The 21870-nt window shown below is 49.8% G+C and overlaps 2 protein-coding genes across 3 annotated transcripts; one reads left to right on the forward strand and one right to left on the reverse strand.

The window, feature by feature from the left end:
* Nucleotides 1-26: 26 nt before the first annotated feature.
* Nucleotides 27-17150, forward strand: LOC136288683 (ras-related protein Rab-6A-like). Of its 2 annotated transcripts, XM_066182149.1 has the most exons (9): nucleotides 110-199; nucleotides 1528-1586; nucleotides 3239-3292; nucleotides 5397-5496; nucleotides 8276-8381; nucleotides 8663-8774; nucleotides 11494-11587; nucleotides 14196-14262; nucleotides 15078-17150. In XM_066182149.1, exons 2-9 carry the CDS (start codon nucleotides 1561-1563, stop codon nucleotides 15140-15142), a joined length of 624 nt encoding a protein of 207 aa, XP_066038246.1. In that variant the 5' UTR covers nucleotides 110-199; nucleotides 1528-1560; the 3' UTR covers nucleotides 15143-17150. The 2 variants fall into 2 exon arrangements, with proteins under 2 accessions (XP_066038245.1, XP_066038246.1); XM_066182148.1 differs by lacking the exon at nucleotides 5397-5496 and having other exon boundaries at nucleotides 27-199.
* Nucleotides 17151-19383: 2233 nt separating this feature from the next.
* PDZD11 (PDZ domain containing 11) lies at nucleotides 19384-21649 on the reverse strand. The gene is made up of 6 exons (XM_066182459.1): nucleotides 21508-21649; nucleotides 21308-21391; nucleotides 20766-20822; nucleotides 20411-20509; nucleotides 20265-20325; nucleotides 19384-19613 (listed from the first exon to the last, which is right to left on the reverse strand). Exons 1-6 carry the CDS (start codon nucleotides 21592-21594, stop codon nucleotides 19579-19581), a joined length of 423 nt encoding a protein of 140 aa, XP_066038556.1. The 5' UTR covers nucleotides 21595-21649; the 3' UTR covers nucleotides 19384-19578.
* Between the last annotated feature and the right edge of the window lie 221 nt (nucleotides 21650-21870).

Genomic DNA, 21870 nt, shown 5'->3' on the forward strand with positions numbered 1-21870 from the left:
TCCCCGCGGGGCGGGCCGGCGGTGACGCGGCGGAGGTGACGCGCGGGGCGGTGGTACCGGGGCGCTCGGCGCTGTCTCCTTGTCCCCATCACGGCTCCCGCTCGGCCCCCCCGCGCCGCCATGTCCGCGCCCGGCAGCGGCGGCGACTTCGGGAACCCGCTCAGGAAGTTCAAGCTCGTCTTCCTGGGCGAGCAGAGCGGTGAGGGCCGGGCCGGGCCCGGGCGGAGCCGGGCGGGGCGGGGGCGGCGCCCGGGGCCGTGCCCGAGGTGGGGGAGGCGGTTCGGGCCCGGCGGGGCCCGCCGGGCCTGGGGAGGGGCGGCCCGGCCTGAGGCCTCGGCCGGCGGGGCTGGCGGGGCTCGGGGCTCCGTTCCAGCCCTTCCCGTCGGCCGGGGCTCCGTTCCGCCCTCCCGGGCCCGCAGTGCGCCCGCAGGCCGTGCGGGGAGGCGGCCCCGGAGCTGCGGGGGCTCCCGGCGGCTGCGCTGCCCCCCTGGCTGCGGCCTCCCTTCCGGCCGTGGGGCTTTCGTTGTGCCTCAAATGGCCTTCCTTTTGTGCAACTTCCCTGGGAATGGATGGATGAGTTGTGTGTTTTCCTTGGAATCGGTGCTGTTTTCCCGCTGGGAGTGTCCAAGGCCCGTTGGGCAGGGCTTGGAACCACCTGGACTATGGATGGGGTCCCTGCCCACGACAGGGGTGGAGCTGGATGGGCTTTAAGGTCCTTTCCAACCCAAACCATCGTGAGGTTATTACTCCTCACCTTCTCCTCAAGCCCGGAACTGGAGGTCTTGGAGGGATTTTCCAGAAGTTTTCTAATTTCCCAGCCTTTCCAATGCAAGATTGACATTGCTGCTGATAGACTTTTGTCTAATCTGTTTTTAACCCCCTCCAATGTTCATCATTGCACAGCCCTTTTAGGCAATTTATTACTCTTCCCTCTGCTGTCTGTGTCCTTTGAATTTTTCTTGGCTTCCTCCACCTTCCTGAGACAGAACTGGAGCTTTATCTTTGTTTTTCACTTCTTGTCAGTTCTGCACTTTGTCTCTTGATGATATTTGGAGATGTAAATTTAAAGTTTTGAAACAGAACACCAGAGTTTGCTCTGTATCTGAAATCTCGTTGTGAAGGAAGGATGGGAGTGTGGAATGTTGCTTTTCCATGCAGCCAGAGGCAGCAGAGCAGCATCTGGGATATCACCTGCTTTGTTTTGATGTTCATGTCCCAGGCTTGGGGATTACATAAGGAGCAGAACAGGGTAACAAAGCAGATTTATTGCTTGCCCAAAGCAAACAACCAGTTCGTTATCACACCTGATTTGAGAGCCAGGTTATCACTGTGATTCATTTTGGACCTGCAGAGATTGATCTGCCTCTGTCATTTTGGGACCGAAATTTCCAGCTGGCTATTTCCCAGGAGGGTGTAGCTGGAATGGCCTGAGACTGGCAGCTGCTGTCAGATCAGTGCCACTCCCAAAGCAGTGCTATTTTTTTTTCCCCACTGCTTCTTGATAGTAATTTTTCTCTTCTCTTGTAGTTGGGAAGACCTCCCTGATCACCAGGTTTATGTATGACAGTTTTGACAATACTTACCAGGTATGTGATACTATTTGTTTGCTTTTTAAATACATATTTACGGATAAATCTATGCCCTGCTGTTCAGAGTGATGCCTGGGAGGCCATATCTCCATGAGATGTCAGTTCAAGATCGGATAAGAGGTTAAAATGTGCTGTGAGATGGAGATGAGGCTTCATGATCGAATCAAAGCATCCAGTGTGATGTCAGGAAGTGCAGTGTCCAGAAAGGCAGCAAGGTTTCGATCCCCTTTGGATGTGGGATAGATCCTGCGAGAAGCCTTGAGGAAAATGGGGAGAACATTGTTCCATGGGAAGATGCTGGTCAGGATTTCTGCGGGTGGTTATGAGAGCCTCAGGAAATGGAGAATGAGTGAAAAACCCAACATCTTCTGGCATTCTTGGTCTCTTTTATCTTTAGAGCTTCCATTTCAGCCGGAATAGTTGAGTCTGGAGTGTGTAGATGGAGCTGCCAGAAGTCAGCTTGGTATATTTTGTCTCTCAGGTTTTTTTACTACTATTTTTTGACTAAAGGACTAAAGATAGGAAAAGCCAGGGAAGTCTTGGCAGGCAGGGAGGGGGGTGGGGATGAAGAGACTGCAGATGAGAAGCAGAAGATGTTTAAGAGGCCTGAAGGTTTGGGGAAGAATTAGTTGCATGAAAGGCACTCAGAAGCATTTCGTGGGAGTATCAAATATCTCTAAAGCTGATGAGATTAGGGCTTTATCTTTTAATTCAGCCTGGAAGAGTTACTGGTTTAGATTGGGGTGATTTGAAGTCGAGGACAAGTCACTCACTGGAACTGGATCCTCTTGTGCTTCCTGTGTTTTTTCTTCTCCTATGCTTCATTTCTTTTCCTGACTCTTGAAAGATGCTCTCATAGATTTATTTGTTGCTTATTGTAGTTGTTATAAACCATGGCCTGGTTGGAAAATAGATCTCCCAGAAATAAATTCTCCCTCCCAAAACTGACTGTGTTGCTCTTTTCCAATTATCTAGTGGTACACATTCAGCTGTGCGTGTTAAGAGGGGGAATAATTTGCCTAAAACACTCAAATCTGTTACATCAGGAGCTCTCTCCTCTTTCCTGGAGTTCTGATGGGCTGGGATAGCTCCTTGATTGAAGTGCCTGGGAGTGCATCTAACTTAGTGCATTATTTTAAATGCCTTTGTGCTGGAATTGCTGTAGCAATGGGAATGGATGCAGACCTGCCTGGGAAATGCAGCTGCTGAATGTCACTGGAAGGGAAGCACTTTCTGAAGTGGAAAGGCCTGGATAAACATGGCTTTTTAGCTTTCAGTTGCCCATGTTTTATAGGTCTCATTTGTTCTGCCTTTTGGTATTTCTAACAAGACAATTCTTACCAGACTGAATTGGGGCAGGCCAGAAGGAGCTGCCAGCTCAGATACAGTCTGTGTGAAGATACAGGAATGTCTGAGGTTAAAATCCAGACTCGGAGGTTCTTGTGGAGCTGAAAAGTGTTGAAGAATGCTGTGAAATGCAGCTGGTGCAGATCCTCAGATTGCTTTGTTTTTATCACCTCAATTGGAGGCAACTGGGGGCAAATCACTTCACCAGCTTTGTAACAAGTTTGTGAACATTTCTGAGAGTTTGTGCAGAAAGGGGATGCAGGAAGGCAAGTCACAGCTCCTAATGCTTCTCCTCTTTCCAGGCAACCATTGGAATTGATTTCCTGTCCAAAACAATGTACCTGGAGGACCGCACGGTGAGTGGGGCAGGGGTGGGATGGCTGGGAGGGCTCTTCCCCCTGGCCGTTCCTCCAGCAGCTGCTGCAATCCCCCAGCAGCCTCCAGAGAGCCAGCCTTGGTGGAATCCCATCACTGGTACAAGACCTGATACCTCTATCAGGAAGTCAAAATCTTCCATGGAGAATTGGGGCCGGATAATGGCCACATCCCAGGGAATGTGCTGCCTCTTGTGTGGACCTGCTTTAGGTGCCGTTTGCTCCCTGAATTTGAGGCTCTGCCTCTGGGATTTTTAGGATGAAAAGGGCTGAGCGGACCTCAGGTACCACAAAATACTTTGAGCTGGAAAGGACCCACGTGGCTGATCCAGTGCAGCTCCTGAAGCCAATAAAAAGCCAAAGAATTGGTGTTCCAAGTCTTGAAGTCCTTCATGATTAGACCTCATTCCTCCTCCTGAGAAGCTCCTGTGGTAACAACAGCTCTGACCTACCGCAGTAAAACAATTTGGGATTTAGGCTGCATGAGATTCCTATTTGCACAGAGACCTCTCACTCCCTTTTCCTGGATTTCCTCTCAGTATCTGTGGGTTTGCTCATGTTCTGCCAGTATTTGCCTTTTTCCCACTTTGCTGCTGTGTGAGGAGTGTGACAGGGCTGTGGGGGGCAGGGAACACTGCTGTGTGGAGCTTTGGGCCTGCTGCTTCCAGAGAAGTCTCTTCCCAGTGTGTGTGCTGACTTTCCTGAGAGTTTCTCTGCCATTTTACCAATGATTCCCTCTTAGAAAAGCCCTTCCTTAACGTTTGTTTAAGGCAAAGATCCTGGGAGTGCTGCTTGACATCTGTGGATGCATGTGTGCTGTTACAGTGGTGTGGGTTTCTCATGGTTCTGTAAGTTAGGATGACATTCACCTGCTGCCCTGCTATCCAGGAAAATCCAATTTTCCTCCCCATGTTGGAATACTGTGAGCTTTCCTGATTATGTGAGTGGTCCACAGAGCCCATAAAGCCTCTTCAAATAACAGAGGTGTGGGGTGTAGATAAGAGGAGGGAACAAATAAAAGCAAACAAGCTGGGAAAATTCAGACACTGGAATAGTTTCTCAGATGTGGTTAATGCTGGATTTTGCAATAGGCTTTGATTTCTGGGCTGGAAGTGAGGAATGCTGGGTCTCCACCTGGGATGTGTGCTTTGGTGGATTTGATATGGCCTTACAGCAAAGAATGTATCCTGAAATTGTACCTGTACTCTGTCACTCAGCTCTAAATATGGCCTGGACAAGCCAGCAGAAGGGATCCTCTTCCCTGCAAGTATCCAAGAGCAGGTTGGGACGGGGCTTGCAGCGTCCTGGTCTAGTGGAAATTGTTCCTGCCCATGGCAGAGGTGGAATGAGATGAGCTTTAAGATCCCACCCAACCCAAACCATTCTGGGATTCCATGAAATACATGTGTAATTTGATTCTTTAAAACCATCTCCCAGGAAGGGCAGCAGTGTGACATTCCCAGCGTTGGGATGTGTGGCATTAAGTGAGCTGGAGCCACCAGAAGCCCTGTCCTCAGTCCTGGCTGTCAGGAGCCACATCCATGTGCCAGTTCCCCTCATTCCTGACAGACTGAGAAGTTCTTCCTCCTATGTGTCCATACCTTCCCAGCCTTGTTGAATTGCAGTGCAGGAGAAGCCAGCCTGGAGGGTGGTTGCTGTTGGGAATTCCACCACCTCCAGTTTTCCATTGGGATCATCCAGGCTGGACTGAGGTGGTCCTTAGGGTCAGGAGTCCCACATCTGGCCAGCTGCTTGTGTGGCTGTTCTGGCAGGATCCCTGAGGCCTGGCTGTGCATTTCCCTTGTCAGCTGATGCTGTGAGGAGGGATTTAGGGCTCTCTTGATTTCTGGTGTTGGCATGTGTGTGATATTCCTGGGTTTGTGGAGGGAGGGATGTTCCCAGACCTCGGGAAGTGTCGCTGCCTCTTTTCACATTTCTGTTCCATTTGAACTTTCCTTTTGTTGCCTTAGTTTTGCTTTGCAACTTATTTTTTATTTATTTATTTTGATTTCACTTGAGTTTTGGTTTTGTTCTCCATTTTCCTGCTGTTCCCCTTTCCCTTCCCCTACACTTTTCCATTTCCCAGATCAGGCTGCAGCTGTGGGACACAGCCGGCCAGGAGAGGTTCCTCATTCCCAGCTCCATCCGTGACTCTGCTGTGGCTCTCATTGTCTTTGACATCACAAGTAGGTATCGAGCCCAGGGTCTGCAGGGACTTTGCTTTTAACACATATCTTTACTCTGGAAGTGGTGGTGGTACCCAAAAAGAGCTAAAATAGCTCATCAGCCACCTGTGGGTGTTGGCAGGGATTGGGAATTCCAGTCTGCACTGGTTGTTGGTAGGCTTTGGAAAGCTTTACTGTTTCTCTGGTTTGTTTTTCTATTTTTCCAACTTCAAAATGGTTTTTCATTTCTGGGTAAGGAGTGAGGTTATACAAGCTAGAGCTTCAGGCACCAAAGCAGAGGAATGTTGTCAGAGTAGGTAAAACAAGACAAGACCCTTTTAAACAGAAGCTGTGGAGTGACTTAGGAGGATTCAAGATTTCCATTTTGTTGGAAAAGAGAGCTGAAGACTCACGAGAGAGCTTTTGAAAGAGGAGTGATGTGACAACCACAATTTCTAAAGAATAAACAAGCTTAGAGGGAAATTCTCTGTAACTCTTGACATGAATGTTTTAATACAAGATAGGAAGTTATGAAGAGAATTATTTCATTGTAACTCCTTGTTATTGATTCCACTTGATCTGGTGGAAGTTTTGTTAATCTACAGTATCGGGATTTATATAAATTTCAGTAATGAAAACAGCAGAGGTAGAAAAGCTCTGGGCCAGTTTTGTTTTGTTACCAACTGGTTTAGGGTGAGGACCAAGCGTTTGTTTTCCTCTGCTAAGCTGAAGTGCTTAACAAATGATAGGCTGTGGTTTATCCTCACTATTTCCTAGTATTTCTCCCAGTCCTGGAGAGAATTCTGGGGGAATTCCTGTTTGGTGCAAATGATGTCGAACTGGCCTGTTTGGGGGGCACAGAGATGTGCAGGTGGTGGCCTGTGCTGGGGATTTTCCTGGCTGAGGCAGCAGGGCATCATTTTTTCCCACTGTACAGGTACAGGATGCTGTTTATCCAGGCAGCTGGAAGCATTTTGCCAGTCCAGGCTGTTCTTAACAGCTCCCAACCATGTCAGGAGAAATTAAGTGACAGCTGATCTTGTCGTTTTTCAGTAATGGGCTGATCTTTGCAGATAATTTCATTTTGTCCTTAGTGACTGAGAGATTTAAAGTTTTCTTGTGTTGCAGAAGGGGCATGCTGAGGTGCTTCTGGGGACACAATGACATTGTTTAGTTATTGTTGATGTGCTGGACATCTCAAAATGCGGGTGGAGAGATCCTTAAGGGGAGTCCGTACTCAGCTCAGGCCCCTCCTGAAGGTTGTCCCTAAGGGAGGCTGGGCTCGTTCCTGGTGTCCCACAGTGGTTGTTTGCATTTTCTTTTTTAAAATGGGTGCACACAAACCTGGACTTGCAGAAATGCAGAAAACCTAAGTGACTTCAGGGGTGTCTGTGTGGTACCTCCTCACAGGAGATCTTCCTTCAAAGAGCATTACCCTGCACAAATTACAAATTAAACTAATGTAAGAAATTCAACAAATTAAACAAGTTGCCTGGGCCAGCTCTGTGGTGCTTCCTCCAGTTGCCTTCTGCCTGTGAGTCTGAAGGTTTGGCATGGTTCAGTCACCACCTGGGTAAATATTCACGGTGAATGTTCCAGTGTAACAGCACTGTCCAGGAAGACTGGAAGCTTGGGAAGTCCAGGAGCTGTCAGGATCAGTCTGCTCTTCCAGCTCTGCTGTGACACTGCCCAGGTGCTCCCAGTTTTTCACCTTGAGTTTCCTAGATAGAGAAGAGCCCTGACTTCTGCTCCTGTAATCAAGTCTGCCTTCAAAATGAAGCAAGAGCTAATTGCTTTAACTATAAACCCTGATCTTCCTTCCCCAGGGCATCAACTCGACATTCCCTGATGTAGATAAGATGTTGTTTTGAACCTGTCTGCAGCCCTGTGCTTTATCAGCTTCTCTTCCTCTTCTAAACAAGCAGTGATTGGTCCTGAGGAAGCTGCTTTTTCCTTGATGAGCTTCCTCATTAACCTGTGCTCTGCCTCCCTGCTGGGATTATTTGTGGCTGTAAACTGGGAACCTGTGGGTGCCTCCATAAAACTGTTGGGAATGAGGAGCAATCCAGTTTTCAGGCACTGTGGGGCGAAAGGAAAAGGAGACACTCCCAGTGTGGAAAGCTTTTTGTTTGGGGTGTTTGGGGAGTTTTTGAGCAGTACTGGTTCAGCCAGGCCGGTCCCAGACCTTGGAGCTGTCACATACAATAATGTATAATATATAATAATGTATATTAATAACAGTTTGTGTTTGGGGTCAAACTCTACCTGGCCCAGTGTTTTTGTGACTCCTGTGCTGTTCTGGAAGGGAGGACCTGAACCCTGCAGTGTGTGACATTTGCTTTCATTTTTGCTGGAATTTAAGTTGCCATTACTTCAATATCACATGAAGATCCCCACTGCCATCACATGGATGCTCCATGCTGGAGGTTGGATGCTGTTTTCCTGCCTGGTGTCTGCTCTGTGGGAATTGCCCCAAAAACTTTGATCAGAGAATGCTCCAGGGTATGAGTCCTGTGGAGATCCCGTCCATAACCCTGGGAGATCAGTGCTGTACTGTTGGCTAATGAGGTGGGAGCCAAATCCTAGGGAAGTTTGGGAACAGCAGGATCTCTGGGCAAGCACAGGAGGGAATTAAAGCACTTTAGAAACAGATCCAGGGAACAGCTCTGCTGTGGCTGGATTTGGGGCGAGATGACAAGGTCACCTCAGCTGCTGCAGTTGGGTGTGGAAGTGGCCTTTTCCCTAAAGGGTTTTCCTGCTCTCTCTCCTCTCCCCTGGTGGGCTGGGCTGGCCCCAGCAGGTCCGGCTGCAGCTCTGGGACACAGCGGGGCAGGAGCGGTTTCGCAGCCTCATCCCCAGCTACATCCGCGACTCCACCATCGCCGTCGTGGTCTATGACATAACAAGTGAGTGGGGCCTGGTGACAGCACAGGGGGGTGGTGCTCTGCTCTGTCCTCGTTAGAAACACGCCACACGAGCAGAACTGAGAAGTTACAACCACAAGTTCTGCAAAAACATCATTAAAATCAGAAATGTTTCCCCCCCCGCTTCCTTGTTTTCTTGTCTGGAAGGGGAGTAATTGATGTGGGGTGGGGAGGTTTGGAGAAGCACCTGAGTTCAAGTGAAGCATTTTCCCTGTCATAAAGGAGTTTTTTCCTCAGCTTTGCTATCTCATTTTTCCCTGCAGACTTGAATTCTTTCCAGCAAACCTCCAAGTGGATTGATGACGTCAGGACAGAGCGAGGCAGTGATGTCATCATCATGTTGGTGGGGAACAAAACCGACCTGGCAGACAAGAGGTAACGGGGGAAAATGGGCCCTGCTGCCCTGCCCAGAGCCACCAAGGACTGGGGCCAGTCTGGGCTTAAAACAAGGCTTGGTTTTAAACACAACATCAACATTGCTTGTCAGGAAATTCTCATTTCTGGTTTCAGCAAAAGTTATTCCTTTTTCTGTCCAACAAATGGTTTAAAATCCACCTAAAAAAAATTACTTAAGTGGCTCTGCACTATTTTCTCAGTGGGGTATTTTGTCTGATTTTCCTATTCACACTGAGGTAAAGGCTAAAAGCTGCCTGTAAAAGCAGGGAAATCAGCTGATTCCACTATTTTCCACCAATTTCCCTCCCACTCTGTGTACGTGCAGCTGGAAGTTCATGGCACAGTTTCTCCTCATTAAGATGCAGCACAGTCTTTTGTAGGATTGATCTAAAAGTATGAATTTCTCTGAGTACAAATTTCATGTCATACAGAACACACACTGAGCTTGTGGATGTGTGAAAGGAATCCAGATCAGCAAAACCCAAACCTCCCGCAGAGACCCAAAAATTTAATTAGACTCCTAAAATGATACAGACTTAATGTTTTGGGAGGTGCAATAAAACGTTTTCCTTTTTATACTCTTCTACACAGACCAATTCAATTGGTGACAAGAAGACAGATACAATTGAAGATAAACTTCAATCACATTGGTCAAACCAGAGGGACATCAAGAGAAGTCCCTCCTAGAGAAAAAATGTAAACATTCTTGCGATTACCAAAACATGCCTTTTGTTTACAGAAAATTCCCTGGGAAATGGATTTCAGAAACCAAAACATGTCAGGCACGAACCAGGGCTACAAATATTTTCAGAGATTTTTGTTCCTTGGGAAAAGGTATCAGGAGCAATGTATATAAGGGAAAGTTTTTCTTTTAATGGGCAGTGCCAGAAGCAGCTGGCAAAGGGAAGATGGAGTGAACCTGACAGTTCCAACCCTTCCAAATGAAACATCCTTACACACCCTAGAAATGTGGGCTTTGGATGTCAGGGGATGTGGGAGGGCTTGAAACCATGGGGGTACTTTGATCTGATGCACAGAAAATCACCTCGGAAAGGCAGAACTGGGAACCACCTGGATCTCACAGCAAAATAAAGCCTTTAAAAATTTTAAAAATCAAATTCTTGTACTTTGGCTGTTCACAAGATTTTCCTGGTCAAAGGAGAACAATTTATAGATGAAATTAATGTTTTCTCAGCAAAATCTTGGCTTTTATTTAAATATCATTGTTCACTCTGTTTCTTGGGATGATGGGCAGAGTAATCTGAGTGTTCCATTGTGGGACATTCCCACATTTTAAATTCTTACTCCTGCTTTACTCACTCCTGCAGTAACACATTCCATCAGGATGTGTTGTGATATGGATTTATTCCTGTGATTCTGGTGGTTTTGTTTCCCAACATCCCCTGCATCCCTGGCTGTTAGCCCTGCAGGTTTTTAGTTTTCATGCCCAGCAGGAAAAGCAGGAATAATTCCACTTGGCTTTTCGTACTTCACTGAGCAGCATTTCGAGGTGTCCTGTGCCTTGCACTTCGGAAATATTCCTAAAACTTGGCACTCAGAGCCTCAGAAATACAATAAAAACATGTACAGTTCATTTTGCTTAAGAATTCCATGTGTGGTGAACTCATGGTCCATCCCTGAAATCGTTCACAAAAGCAAAATCCAAGATGATGTCCCTGAGCCAGCTCTGGATTTTTGACCACTGAGTCTCCCGTGCTCTCCTGGGAGCTGGGAATAGGTGCAGCTCCCTGACTGAATAACCTGGCATTTCTAATTCTTCTCAAAATCCAGTTTTGTGTGAAACTAGAAATCCCGATGGGATCATTTCAGCCTCAGAGTATTTCCTGATGGTGCACAACAGCTGGCCTGGCATTGCTGGAAGAATTAAAAATACCAGAAAACTGTTTGAAGCAGCTACAGCTGAAGTTCATGCAGCACTGGAAAGTCTTATTTTGAGAGCTAAATGTGACAGTAGTCCTGGTGTGAGCTGGAACCTGGAATGACGGGGAAGAGAATATCCAGGTGTCAGTAACAGTAGCTGCCTTGCCTTTCTTTTCAAAGGAAGTTGGATTTGTGTGAGGCTGAAATACTGGGCCTGTGAGGCTGGAAAAAGCCACCTTTGGTGTCATAAAGGTGGCATTTTTTGAGGCAGAATACAGGGAAGCCATTCATCCTCTGATAGAAAACAGGGATGAAGGAAGTTCTGAGGCCAAAAAGCTGCACTAAGAATAGCCCAGTTCCTGTTCAATGCAGCCTGGTGAGTTTTTCATTCCACTCAATTTTGCTTCAGTTGGTGGCTGTTTTTTTGTTGGGTTTTTTGTTATTTGTTTTTGCTGCTGCACTGTCCTTGCAGCTGGAGCCTTTCTGGAGTTGTGTCGCCTCACAACATTCCCTTTGTTAGATTTGGGAAACCCCCTGTCTGGGTGTGGGAGTTTTTCCTTCCCTGGAATGCTGTGGATGAGGCTCAGATATTCTGCACAGGCTTCATCCTGTGCTGCTTATCTGCCACAACTCCAGATATTCCCCGGGGGAGCTTCCCTGAGGTGGTTTCACTCCAAACTGAAAGACCTGGGGGTTGTGAAACTTCGAGAGTCCTGAGGTGGGCTGTACCCTCTTGGATGGGGAGCAGCAACTCACTCCCAGCCATCTCTAACTCTTCCTTCTGTTCCTTGTGTGTTTCTTTTCCACCTTTGTGCAGGCAGATCACCACAGAAGAAGGGGAACAGAGAGCCAAAGAGCTGAATGTGATGTTCATTGAGACCAGTGCAAAGACTGGGTACAATGTGAAACAGGTAATTCTCAGTCAGGAATCTGTCCCTCACTGCTCTGGGTCTGCTCCAGGGTGGGTGGGTTTGTGATCCTGCAGGAATTTCCTCGTGTTTAATGCCAGTCCCTGTGATGTTTCTTGGCTTATGTAATGCAAGCTCCATTCCTGTTGAGTCAGTGATTCCCTGTCATAGCTAAACCTTGAGACAAAGGAGAGCTCATTCCAGAATGTGCTGAGGGATGGGAAAGGGGAAAAAAAATCATTGTTTTGTGCAGCCAGTCAGCTGGAATTTGGTTTCGTTCACAGTCAATGCACTGTTTGCTGAAATCACTGCTGACATCAGTGGGGAGAATTGTTTCTGCTGATGCACTGGAGTAGAAGTTCCTCCTTCTGTTTGCCAGCCAGAAAATCTTGAAATATTTTAGGGGAATCGAGGTTGGAAGGGATCCCTGGAAGCCATCCCTTCCAACCCTCATGCTTAGAGCAGGCTGCCCAGAGCTGACTCCAGCTGAGTTTGGAATATCTCAAAGGATAGGGACTGCCCAGGTGCCAGTGTTTGATCAGCCAAACAGCAAAATAACCTTTAAATTTTTGTTTTAAGCAGAATTTCTCAGATTTCTGCTTGTGCCCTTTGCCTCTTGCTTGTGATTCCCCTCTCCAGTTGTTTAGGGATTGTTCTGGATGTGACAGCTTGGAATAAGGAGCTGTGAGCTCTGGAGGAAGTTAGGAAACATCCTCAGGAGTGTTCTGCACACCAGCAGCTTGTTACAACCTCACAGTGGGATTAGGAGACTTTGGGCTCAGTTTTTGTGGCTGTTCTGGATTTAACCCACTTAAGTGTTTGATTTTTACTCGTGTTGCCTTCTATGCCCAGTGGGGTATTCATGGGGAGAGCTGGGATTTGAAGGCTGTAAACTCCAGCACTTCACTGGGACCTTGGTTTTGCAAGGAGCGCCCTTTGGAGGGGTGGTGTAGTGGTTTGAAAGTAAAACAAATTGGAGGCTCCAAGTCAGAGATACAATTTAACAGAAAGAAAGGAGAGGGAAAAAAAAGTAGAATAAAATAGTTGCAGTAATACAAAAGACCACTGATATAGTCAGAATACAACTTGAGCGGAGTGATGGAAGCAGTCCAGATTAGGTGGTCTTCCTGAAGCAGTGATTCTGTAGAATGGTCTGATAGCTTGAGTCCTCTGGGAATCCAGTGGGTAAGGACCCCTCTGTACTGTCCCAAACCCCAGATTATATCCAGGTGGGAATGCTTGGTTCCTCCCCCTGGGCAGAGCATCTCACAATGGGATGATGGGTCATGCAGGGGGTCCTTGCTGGCCCATTAAACAGAGATAGCTTCTGGAGGGAGTTGTCTATGGGTCATGGGCAAGGCATCTGATGGGCCATTAACAGAAGATAATGGCCCAGAGGGAGGGGGTCTGGGAAAACACTGCTCCAACAATTGGATTCAACAGTTCATGAAGATGGCGATAGAATACTTCTGTGCACATCCTCTACTACAACCCAGGACAGGTGGCTGAGGAGCTGCTGGGAGTGGAAATCAGCAGCAGCAGCAGGGATTGCTCTGGTGTTTGGTGCAGCAGAGTTCAGCAGCCTGGCAGCGTCTACGCTGTGTGAGGGCAGCAGGGCAGGCTCCAAACATTGACTGAGGAGTGATGCAAACCCATTTTCCAGGTTTTCTGGGGATATCATAACCCTTCCCAGTGTAACTGCAGCTCTCTGGAAGCAGCACTTCTGCTGGGGAATGGCTGTTTGGCAGCAGGACTGGCCTGAAGTGCTGTGCTCTAAAAGCTCAGTTATTTCACAAAAGAATATTCAGTGCCAGCTGAGAGATCAGAAATCCCCAGGTGTGCACCCTGTGTGCACAAGCAGAGACAGGCTGGACATGCTAAATGATGTTTAGTGAGTACAGGAGTGAGTTCCATGAATCCCTGGAAGAATGTTACTAATTGATTCCATGTTCTCTTCAAGCAGGGACAGGTAAAATAAAACTGGTTTTTTGTGGGCATTGAGTAATTTCTTTACTATAAGTTCTTTAAAACCTGTTAAATTTCCTACATAAAATCCTCATGGCATTTTTGATCACTGCTCTGCCTGCTAAAGTACCCAGTTAATGAGTTCATACAACTCAAAACTCCAAGTCCTACTGTAAAACAGTGTTTTTAACAGGAAATTTTTTCTGACAAGCTGTAGGGGGAAAATGGGCCACTGAATAACCAAATCAATATAATTCCAACAGAAGCCGTTTATTTTTACATTACATGGCGGATACAGATTCTAGGTTGTCTACATGAGCACGCATCTCTAAGTTAGCTAAGTTGCTTCTCCATGAGGCAGGCACACATCCTTCAGAACATCTAATTGGTCAAACATCTGTCCTCATGTTGTGCTTCCCCTGTCTGGGGTTTACATTTTTTGCAGATATTTTCTCAGGCTCTCTTCTTGGTTTTCATCCTGTTGTTTTCCCAGTAAGCTTGATGAATTCCTGAGAACTCTTAACAACAAAACTGCAAGTGGTTTGATAAAATTACTCACAACCCGTTTGGCTGGTGCCTCAGAATAGCCTGTTACACAAATACATTGATACAACAAACCTTGAGCTTCTCTCTTGCTGCTTTCCAGCTTTTCCGCCGTGTGGCTGCTGCCTTACCTGGGATGGACAGCACACCAGAGAAGAGCAAAGAAGACAGTATCCTTGTTTTCCCATGGAATTGGACAATTACCTGTTGTTAAGTTGGGCTTACTGGTGTTCTTTGGCACCTTGTGGGGATGGGCCTTACTGGGATTTTGCAGGCTGAAACAGGGCATGAAGCTGTTGGAATATGAGCAGACGGATGGAGCAGCTCTGCCATGAGGAAAGGTTGTCAGAATTGGAATTGTTTAGGCTGGAGAAGAGAAGCTTTTGGGGTGACCTAATTCAGGCCTTCAGGACCTGAAGAAGCCGAAAAGAAAAATGGAAAGGGAATATTTACAATTGCTTGGAGTGACAGGACAAGGGGGAATGGCTTCTCACTGTGAGAGGGCAGGGTTAGGTGGGATATTGGGAAGAAATCCTTCCCTGTGAGGGTGGGGAGGCCCTGGCAGAGGGTACCCCAAGAAGCTGTGGCTGCTCCTGGATTCCTGGAAGTGTACAAGGCCAGGTTGGATGGGGCTTGGAGCAACCTGAGATAGTGGAAGGTGTCCCTGCCCAGGGCAGGGGGATGGCACTGAGTGATCTTTAAGATCCCTCCAGCCCAAGCTATCCTGAGATTGTATGACCCTGTCTGTGGGCCAGATATAAATGTACACAACTAGTGGCCAGCACAAGTTTTGCTTCTCCAAGCAAACTGAGGCTGGAATTTCCACAACTTTAAACCACCAGAGTTTGTTACTCTTTTTGTCCATCCTCTGAAAGGTCTCACCATGTCCCTGGCTTTGCAGTTACCCTGTGCAGGCAGGCCATGGAGAGACACCAAACAACCCTTTCAGATCCTGTTCTGGGTGATTCCTTGACTGTCCCTGCAGTGATTGACATCAAACTAGAGAAGCCCCCCGAGCAGCCAGTCACGGAGAGCGGGTGCTCCTGCTAACAGCCCCTGCCAGCAGCACCCCTGCCCGGCCGGGCTCCCAGAGAACATCCCGCTCATTGCCACCCCTCTGGGGCTGGAAAACCATTCCTAAGCGAGCGAATCCCTGTGTACTGGTGGGGAGCAGCCCCGGCCGCCCCTCTCACTGCATGGTTTGAGCCCTGAGTGCAGAATGAGTGTCCTGTCTTTTGAGTTTATTTTTTTATGTTGTTGCACTTTGGCACCACGGTGCCCTTCACACTCTCTCCCTCTCTCTCTCTCTCTCTTTCTCTCTCTCTCTCTCTTCCTCCCTTTCTCCTCCTGTTCCCACTTGGAGCCACCCTGCTCAGATGTACCTTGTGAATGCCATGGAAAAGCTGCCGAGTTAGGGAAGACAAAAATGAAGCTTTGGGGGGTGGGTTTTTCACCTTCCCTCCTGCCTTGCATCCTCCCCCTGCCCTCTCCAGGCCCCTGTCCTGCATCCCCACTTCCTCTGGTAAAAGGCTGCTCCTTAAAACTTAAACCAGTCACTTGGATTTGCCTTTTTGGACTCTGCAGGTTCCCTGTTCCCAGGCTTTGCTTCCCACAGGGCACACATCCCATGAGCTCCCTGGTTTCTCCTTTCTGTGGATGATCCTGGCTAACTCTTGCTCACAACTTCCCAGTTTTGCCCCTCGTGTCACACAGGGCCCTGGAAAGCCCCAGACTCTGAGAGCTTCGGCCTTGTTGCTCCCGTTTGTGTAGCAAGGACACCCCAGAGCCTGCTCCCCTCAGCTGGAATCTCTTCCCATCCAGAGGTGTGTTGGTTATCTTGGCTGCAGATGTGGGGGAGGAGAGAACAGAGGCTTTGCAGCCTGAGCCTGGGTGGGGAGAGATCCTCAGGGATTCTGAAAGCAAACAGTGACCTGGAATCCATCACTGCGGGGGCAGTACCTGCCCTGGGAGTCATGGATGCTCCTCATGCTCCTTCCCTGATCTCCATTCTCCTGTTCCTGATCATGGGAGCTGCTTCATGTGGAGCAGGAGAGCCACAGCAGAGGGAAGGACAACATTCCATTCTCATTGCCAGGTTGCTGCTTGATGGAATCATTCCCATTGCCTCTGCCCTTGGAGCAGAGCTCTGGGGTGGGACCACCAGCCGTTTCACTCCTGGGGGAGTTTCAACCTTTGCCAAAACTGGGGGGAGCAGTGGCAGGGAATTCCTGTCACAGTGGGTGGAGGATTGGAGGGTTGGACGCTGCTGAAGCGAATTCTAGTGTCACTCCCCAACCTTGGAGGTTGGGGACTGCCTCCTTTCCTCTAGCATCCGGTATCGAATTATTTCATAGAGCTTTTCAGAGATTTACTGGGGGTTTTGGGTCCAGAAGAAGTTGGTTTGTCAGTTGGCAGAGAGGAGAAAACCACTGTCCTCTCCCCACCTGGCCTGTGTGACACGGAGGATGCTGTGGTAGGACAGTGACCACAGTGTGACCACGCGTGGGGGGTGGGGGGGTCAGTGACACTCCCTCCTCTCCCCTGGCAGGGTGTCCCTCAGTCCCTGACACCATGTGTGCGCCTGAGGGTGGGAAGAGACAGCCCTGGGCTGGGATGTGGCAGCCCTGGCCTGGCAGCAGGTCACCGAGGTCCCCAGAGTCCCTTTCCTCCCTGGGCGAGCTGGCTGCAGGAGGAAGCTGGGATGTGACTCCCCATTCCCCGCCCCTCGGGAAGCTGATCCCATTCCCTGTATATAGCCCATTGTGGGAATTGCTGGTGTCGGTGTCCGTGTCTGTAGAACAGGTGTTGCTGTCCTTCCTCACAGGCAGCTCTGCTGTCCCTTCGTGTTGTTCGAGTCACGGACCGGGGCGGGAGGGGGGCGGGGGGTAATTAGTGGAATCCAATAGTTCCCTTCCCACTGTTTTTCTGGATGTGTTCCTGCCGTGTGTCCGGCCCTGCTGTCTTGTAGCTGTAGCGAGTAAGTGTGACTGTAACTCTGAGTAAGGACTGTGTGACACAGCCACAGTGTATCACTAAATAAATAAAGTTATTTCACCAACACTATGCTCTCCTGCTGCCACACAGGGGCCGGGGGACTAAAAGGGGTTTGCTCCGAGGTGTGACATTCCTGTCCTTAGGACGAGTGGAGGAAGGAACAGAGGAGGAGGAAGGATGGAGGAGGAGGAGGAAGAATGGAGCAGGAGGCGTGAAGGAGGAAGAGGAGGGATAGAGGAGAAAGGATGAATGAGGAATAAGGGCTGGAGGGGGAGGGACAGAAGTGGAGGAATGGAGAAGGAAGGACAGGGGGGAAGAAGAATGGAGCAGAAGGAGGGACAGAAGGAGAAAGAGGGAGGGGAAAAGCATGGAGGGGGAGGGAGAGAGGAAGCGGAGGAGACTTGGCTGACGTTGCAAAATATGGAATATGTAATAATTTTCTAAGGCAGTCTCTTGGACATTGGATCTTTGTTACTTTCAAGCCTAATCAGCAAAAGAAATGCGATTTAATCCAAGAAATTGAGCAGTAAATGAGCTGGAAGTGATGTCCAGGTGTTGGAAGAACAAGTGGGTGGAACTGCCTCCTTGAGGGTTAGGGCTGGACATGCTTCAATGATCTCAGCCCTGGGGAAAGCCTGGGAAGAAGAATATCCATTTTGGGATAACGACAGGACCCTGTGGATCCAAACGTGACTCTCAGTGTAGCCAGAGCTCATGGCTTCTGGAGCTCTCAGGTGAGCCCTGCCCTGCAACACACCTAGGACTGATCCTGCTGCTCCAGAAGGACCTCCAGGACCTCTGCCAGTGCTGCTTCCCCACCGCCTGAACCCCTGGCAGTGCTCCCTTCATCCCTGCAAGTGTCCAAGGCCAGGTTGGACAGGGCTTGGAGCAACCTGGGACAGTGGGAGGTGTCCCTGCCCATGGCAGAGGGTGGCACTGGATGATCCTTAAGGTCCGTCCCACCCAAACCATTCCATGATTTTATAAGTTTGTGCCTCTCAGTTTTGTCAGTCACTAAAAACATCCAGTGTTTCTGGAGCTGTTGTTTTTGCAGCAGGAATCAGTAACTGCTCGAGTTCTGGAGGATGAAATGGACTCTGGTCCTTAATGCTTTGCTAATTAACATACCCAAGACGTGAATGTGCCTTGGGAAAGAAACCACTCTTTCCTGTCAGCCAGGTCAGCAGGAAAACACCTGAGTCATTCCCTAGGAATTCCCCAGGGCAGGGAACACCTTCCTAGAGCTCCTGCCAGGGAAAACTCTGAAGCAGGAAGGACAAATTCAACGTTGAAATTGTCATCTGCAGCTCCCCGTGGAAAGAGCTCCTTTTTCCCAATGGAACAGGGAGATTCTGGGAAACCAGTGTGAGACCAGAGAGGTGGTACGTGAGGACTCCTTCCCCTTCCCAGGATATTGCAGGGGCTTCTAGGATGTTCATTCCCCTGGAGGAAAAGCTAATTTTTAATTCTGAGTGAAAAACTTTTTCAGTGTGTTTTCCTCGCTCCCAGCCTGGCTCAGTGTCCTGCCCTGCTCGCTCCTGGAGCTGTGGTGATTGCTACCACAGCCAAAATCCTGCCCTGCTCCTTCCCAGCAGTGCTGGAACACACTCCAGGTTAATCAGGGGCTGATTTCCAGCAGAGCCAGTGGAAAAAAACCCTGAAACAGCTGCAGATCCCAAATTTTCTCCTGCAGGTTGCAAGGGTGACTGGAGCTGAGTCTTGTCCCAGCATTTTCTTGGAATGGTGCTCATGGTGGGTACATCCCAACCTCCACACAGACCTCCTGAGCGCAAATAACCTGAATTCAGGCTGCTGTACTTGATTTATTGATTGTTTTTACAGAAAAAATGGAAAACACCACAAGGTAGAGAAGGCCAGAGCAGGGCTGTCCTGAAGCCATTACAACGTGATCCCACCAGGCATTTGCCCCTGGATTTGCTGATAATTAACATGTTTCCTTAGTAATTAACACTTCCAAACATCCCAGCTTCTATACTGTGGGGGTTTTATCAGCAAAGAGTCACCAATAGCCAGAGCTGTGCATGGACTAGGGCTGGATTTTACACCTGGAGTTCCCAGCAAATCCAGCAATGCAGAGGAGAGGTGCGACAGAGAAGGAAAGAATTCCATGGCATGAGAGAGTGGAACAGGCGAATTTCCTGGAGGATAATACCCATGCTCTGCTCAGGAATGCTCAACAACTAGGGATCCAGGATCAAGGGATCCAGAACCAGCTCAGAACTCAGTTTAAGTTTTGCTAAAATCTGGATCCTGCTGGAGCAGCCACCCCCCAGGATTCTCTTCACACCAGCTTTTCCCACCACCCATTCCCAGGTGCACAGCATCTTCCAGCCAAATGAGCCCCTTGGCACCTCTCCACGTGGGAAAGAGCTGTAGGACAGAGGTGCCTCCAGTGAAAGCTGAAATGTGAAGAGTCACCTCAGATGTTGGGAAAAAGGAGTGGAGAGGTTTTGACAGGATGAAGCTCCCTGTTAGTGAACTGTCCGTTCCTTCTGCCGCTGGTAATCTGCAAGGGAGGGACAAGGAGGGGATGGCCAGGGGGAATTACCCAAAATGTTCAAGAAAACACACATTCCCAAGTGGAGGCAGTGTTTGAGACCCTCTGGCTTTAAAATTGCACCCCCACCACATATTTCAAGTAATTTTAGGCATTTAGAACAAAATTATTTGTCTGAAATGATTTGTTTCAAACTCCCTCTTCCCCTACTCCTTTTTTTTCTTCTTCATGGCTACTTTCCATTTTATGAAGAATCCTTGTTTGACTTGACTTCTCCCTTTCTTTAATCCCTCCAATCTTGGAACTTTATGGGTGCAGAAGCAGAAACTGGGAGCGAACCCAGTCCCTCCCTTCACTCACACGTCAAACATTAGGGAGGGATAACCACTGGCACTTGTGCCAGAGCTCATTCCTATGTTATTCAAGGATAATTAGCTTAAATTTATGAGCTCTGAATTAACTTTTCCATTCCCCAACCATCCCACCTTCCTGCTCTCCGGGTTTTCCTGCGTTGACAGATGAGGCCAGGCCTCATTATCCTGATGTGGTACCTGATCCCAAATCAACAGTCAGTGATCTTGGGTTGCTAAACTTCGGTGGAATGGACAGGGATTTATGGAAGTTTGCTTCCCAAGGAGCATTCCAGGAGTGGACACTTACTGTAGGGGAAGTACCGGACACGCATCGTGATCTCCCGTGCTGTCTTCAAGATCTCCACTGCCTGGAAAACAAGCAAAGAGCATTCCATGGGTTCTGTGCTGGGCTGAGAGCCTGGAAGGAGGCGGATTCCCCATTCCAGTGCTCACCTTGCTATGTTCAATGTCCTGGAAATCCACATCGTTCACTGAGAGCACCTGGTCCCCCTCCTGCAGCCCAGCCCTGTGAGCATCCGAGTCTGGAATCACCTGGAAAGGGAGAGCATGGATGGCAGCAGTGGATCTCGCACAGCTCCCCTCCCACACTGCCCCGTCAGCAATTCCAGGGGAAGGGAAGAGATCAGGGAGTGGTGCAGGATGTTCCGAGGACTTTGTGGCAAATCCCAGCCCTGAGTTCAGGGGGTGTGAGGTAGGCAGAGCCTCCCTGCACACCCAGCTGGCTCAGCTGCTCCCACCAGCACAGGCAGGATCCAGGCAGGAATGGCACAAGGATGGATGGACACACCTTGGAGATGAAGATTCCCAACTGCGAGGCTTTTCCTCCCCGGATGTTGAAGCCCAGCTGTGGGAAAAACCAGCAGGGAAATGCAGTCACCAGGACTCTTCCCTTGGGCAAGCTCACTTTCCCTTCCCCAGGACTTCTCCCTGTCCAGAGCTCTTCCAATTCCCTAGAACCCTCCTCCCTGCTCTGTCTCACGGATGGATCCAAGGAGTGGGTGCTGCAGTGCTCAGCCAGGAAGCAGCACCAGGCCCTCTCTCCTAATTCCTGCCACCGGGAACACCTGAGGGGCCCCCGTTCCCATCCTCCAGCAGCTCCACATCCCAAGACACCACATCGGGAACAACCCCTCCCCTTTGCCCACCGCCCTGGAATCTGCAACCCTGCCCGCCCCACGCATGTCACAGCAGTTCCCTGCGCTAGGGCGCTGCCAGTTGGGAATAATGCAATCCCAGCGCTCTTTTTTTTATCAGGAAAAACTCAGGGAACTGCGCCCGGGAACGCTACACCGCGCCCAGGCAACGCCGGGCCGGCGCCGCCCGCCTCACCTGCGCTCCGGGCGGCTTCTTGAGGACGATGGTGCGGGGCAGGAACTGCGTGAGCTCGTTGTTGTAGTCGGGGTGATACACACGCTGCGGAGGACGCGCGGCGGCTCAGCCGGGGCCGGGCCGGGCTCCCCCGCCCGGCGGGCCCCCGCCACCGCCGCCGTCCCCGGGCCGTCCCCCCGCTCCCCCCGTCCCGGGCTGACCTCGTGCGGCGGCACCCAGGCGGGCGGGCTCTCGTAGGGCGGCAGGAAAACCACCGGGAAGTCGTCGTAGGGCACCCGGCCCTCCATGCTGCCGCACCGCCGCGGCCGGGACGCGCCCCGAGAGTGACGCCCCGCGCTGCGATTGGCCGCTGCCCGCCCCTCGCCCCGCCCCTCGCGCTGCCCCACCTCTACCCCCGGTTGGCACCGCCCCACCTGACGCCCCGCTCTGCGATTGGCTGCGACCCCGCCCCTCGGTGACGCAAGGCCCGCTATTTAGCGAGGCTCCGCCCCCGCCTGACGCGGCTCTCGGTGAGTGGTCTCGGCGGCGCGCGGCAAGGTTTGAACCGTGGCCGTTGCGGAGGC

This window comes from Chamaea fasciata, unplaced genomic scaffold, assembly GCF_029207755.1.
Source record: "Chamaea fasciata isolate MVZ Bird 193981 ecotype frontalis unplaced genomic scaffold, bChaFas1.0.hap1 SCAF_4, whole genome shotgun sequence".
NCBI lineage: Eukaryota > Metazoa > Chordata > Aves > Passeriformes > Sylviidae > Chamaea > Chamaea fasciata.

What these genes read in the sequence shown, in the direction of transcription:
- PDZD11 (XM_066182459.1), bottom strand. Translation starts at nt 21,594, where the DNA reads ATGGAGGGCCGGGTGCCCTACGACGACTTCCCGGTGGTTTTCCTGCCG. An exon ending in CCTGGGTGCCGCCGCACGAG is followed by an intron (nt 21,392 to 21,507) that starts GTCAGCCCGGGA and finishes CGTCCTCCGCAG; the next exon opens with CGTGTGTATCACCCCGACTA. An exon ending in TGTCCGGTACTTCCCCTACA is followed by an intron (nt 19,614 to 20,264) that starts GTAAGTGTCCAC and finishes CCTCCCTTGCAG; the next exon opens with ATTACCAGCGGCAGAAGGAA.
- LOC136288683 (XM_066182148.1), top strand. Translation starts at nt 121, where the DNA reads ATGTCCGCGCCCGGCAGCGGCGGCGACTTCGGGAACCCGCTCAGGAAG. An exon ending in GTTTTGACAATACTTACCAG is followed by an intron (nt 1,587 to 3,238) that starts GTATGTGATACT and finishes TCCTCTTTCCAG; the next exon opens with GCAACCATTGGAATTGATTT. An exon ending in CTGGGTACAATGTGAAACAG is followed by an intron (nt 11,588 to 14,195) that starts GTAATTCTCAGT and finishes GCTGCTTTCCAG; the next exon opens with CTTTTCCGCCGTGTGGCTGC.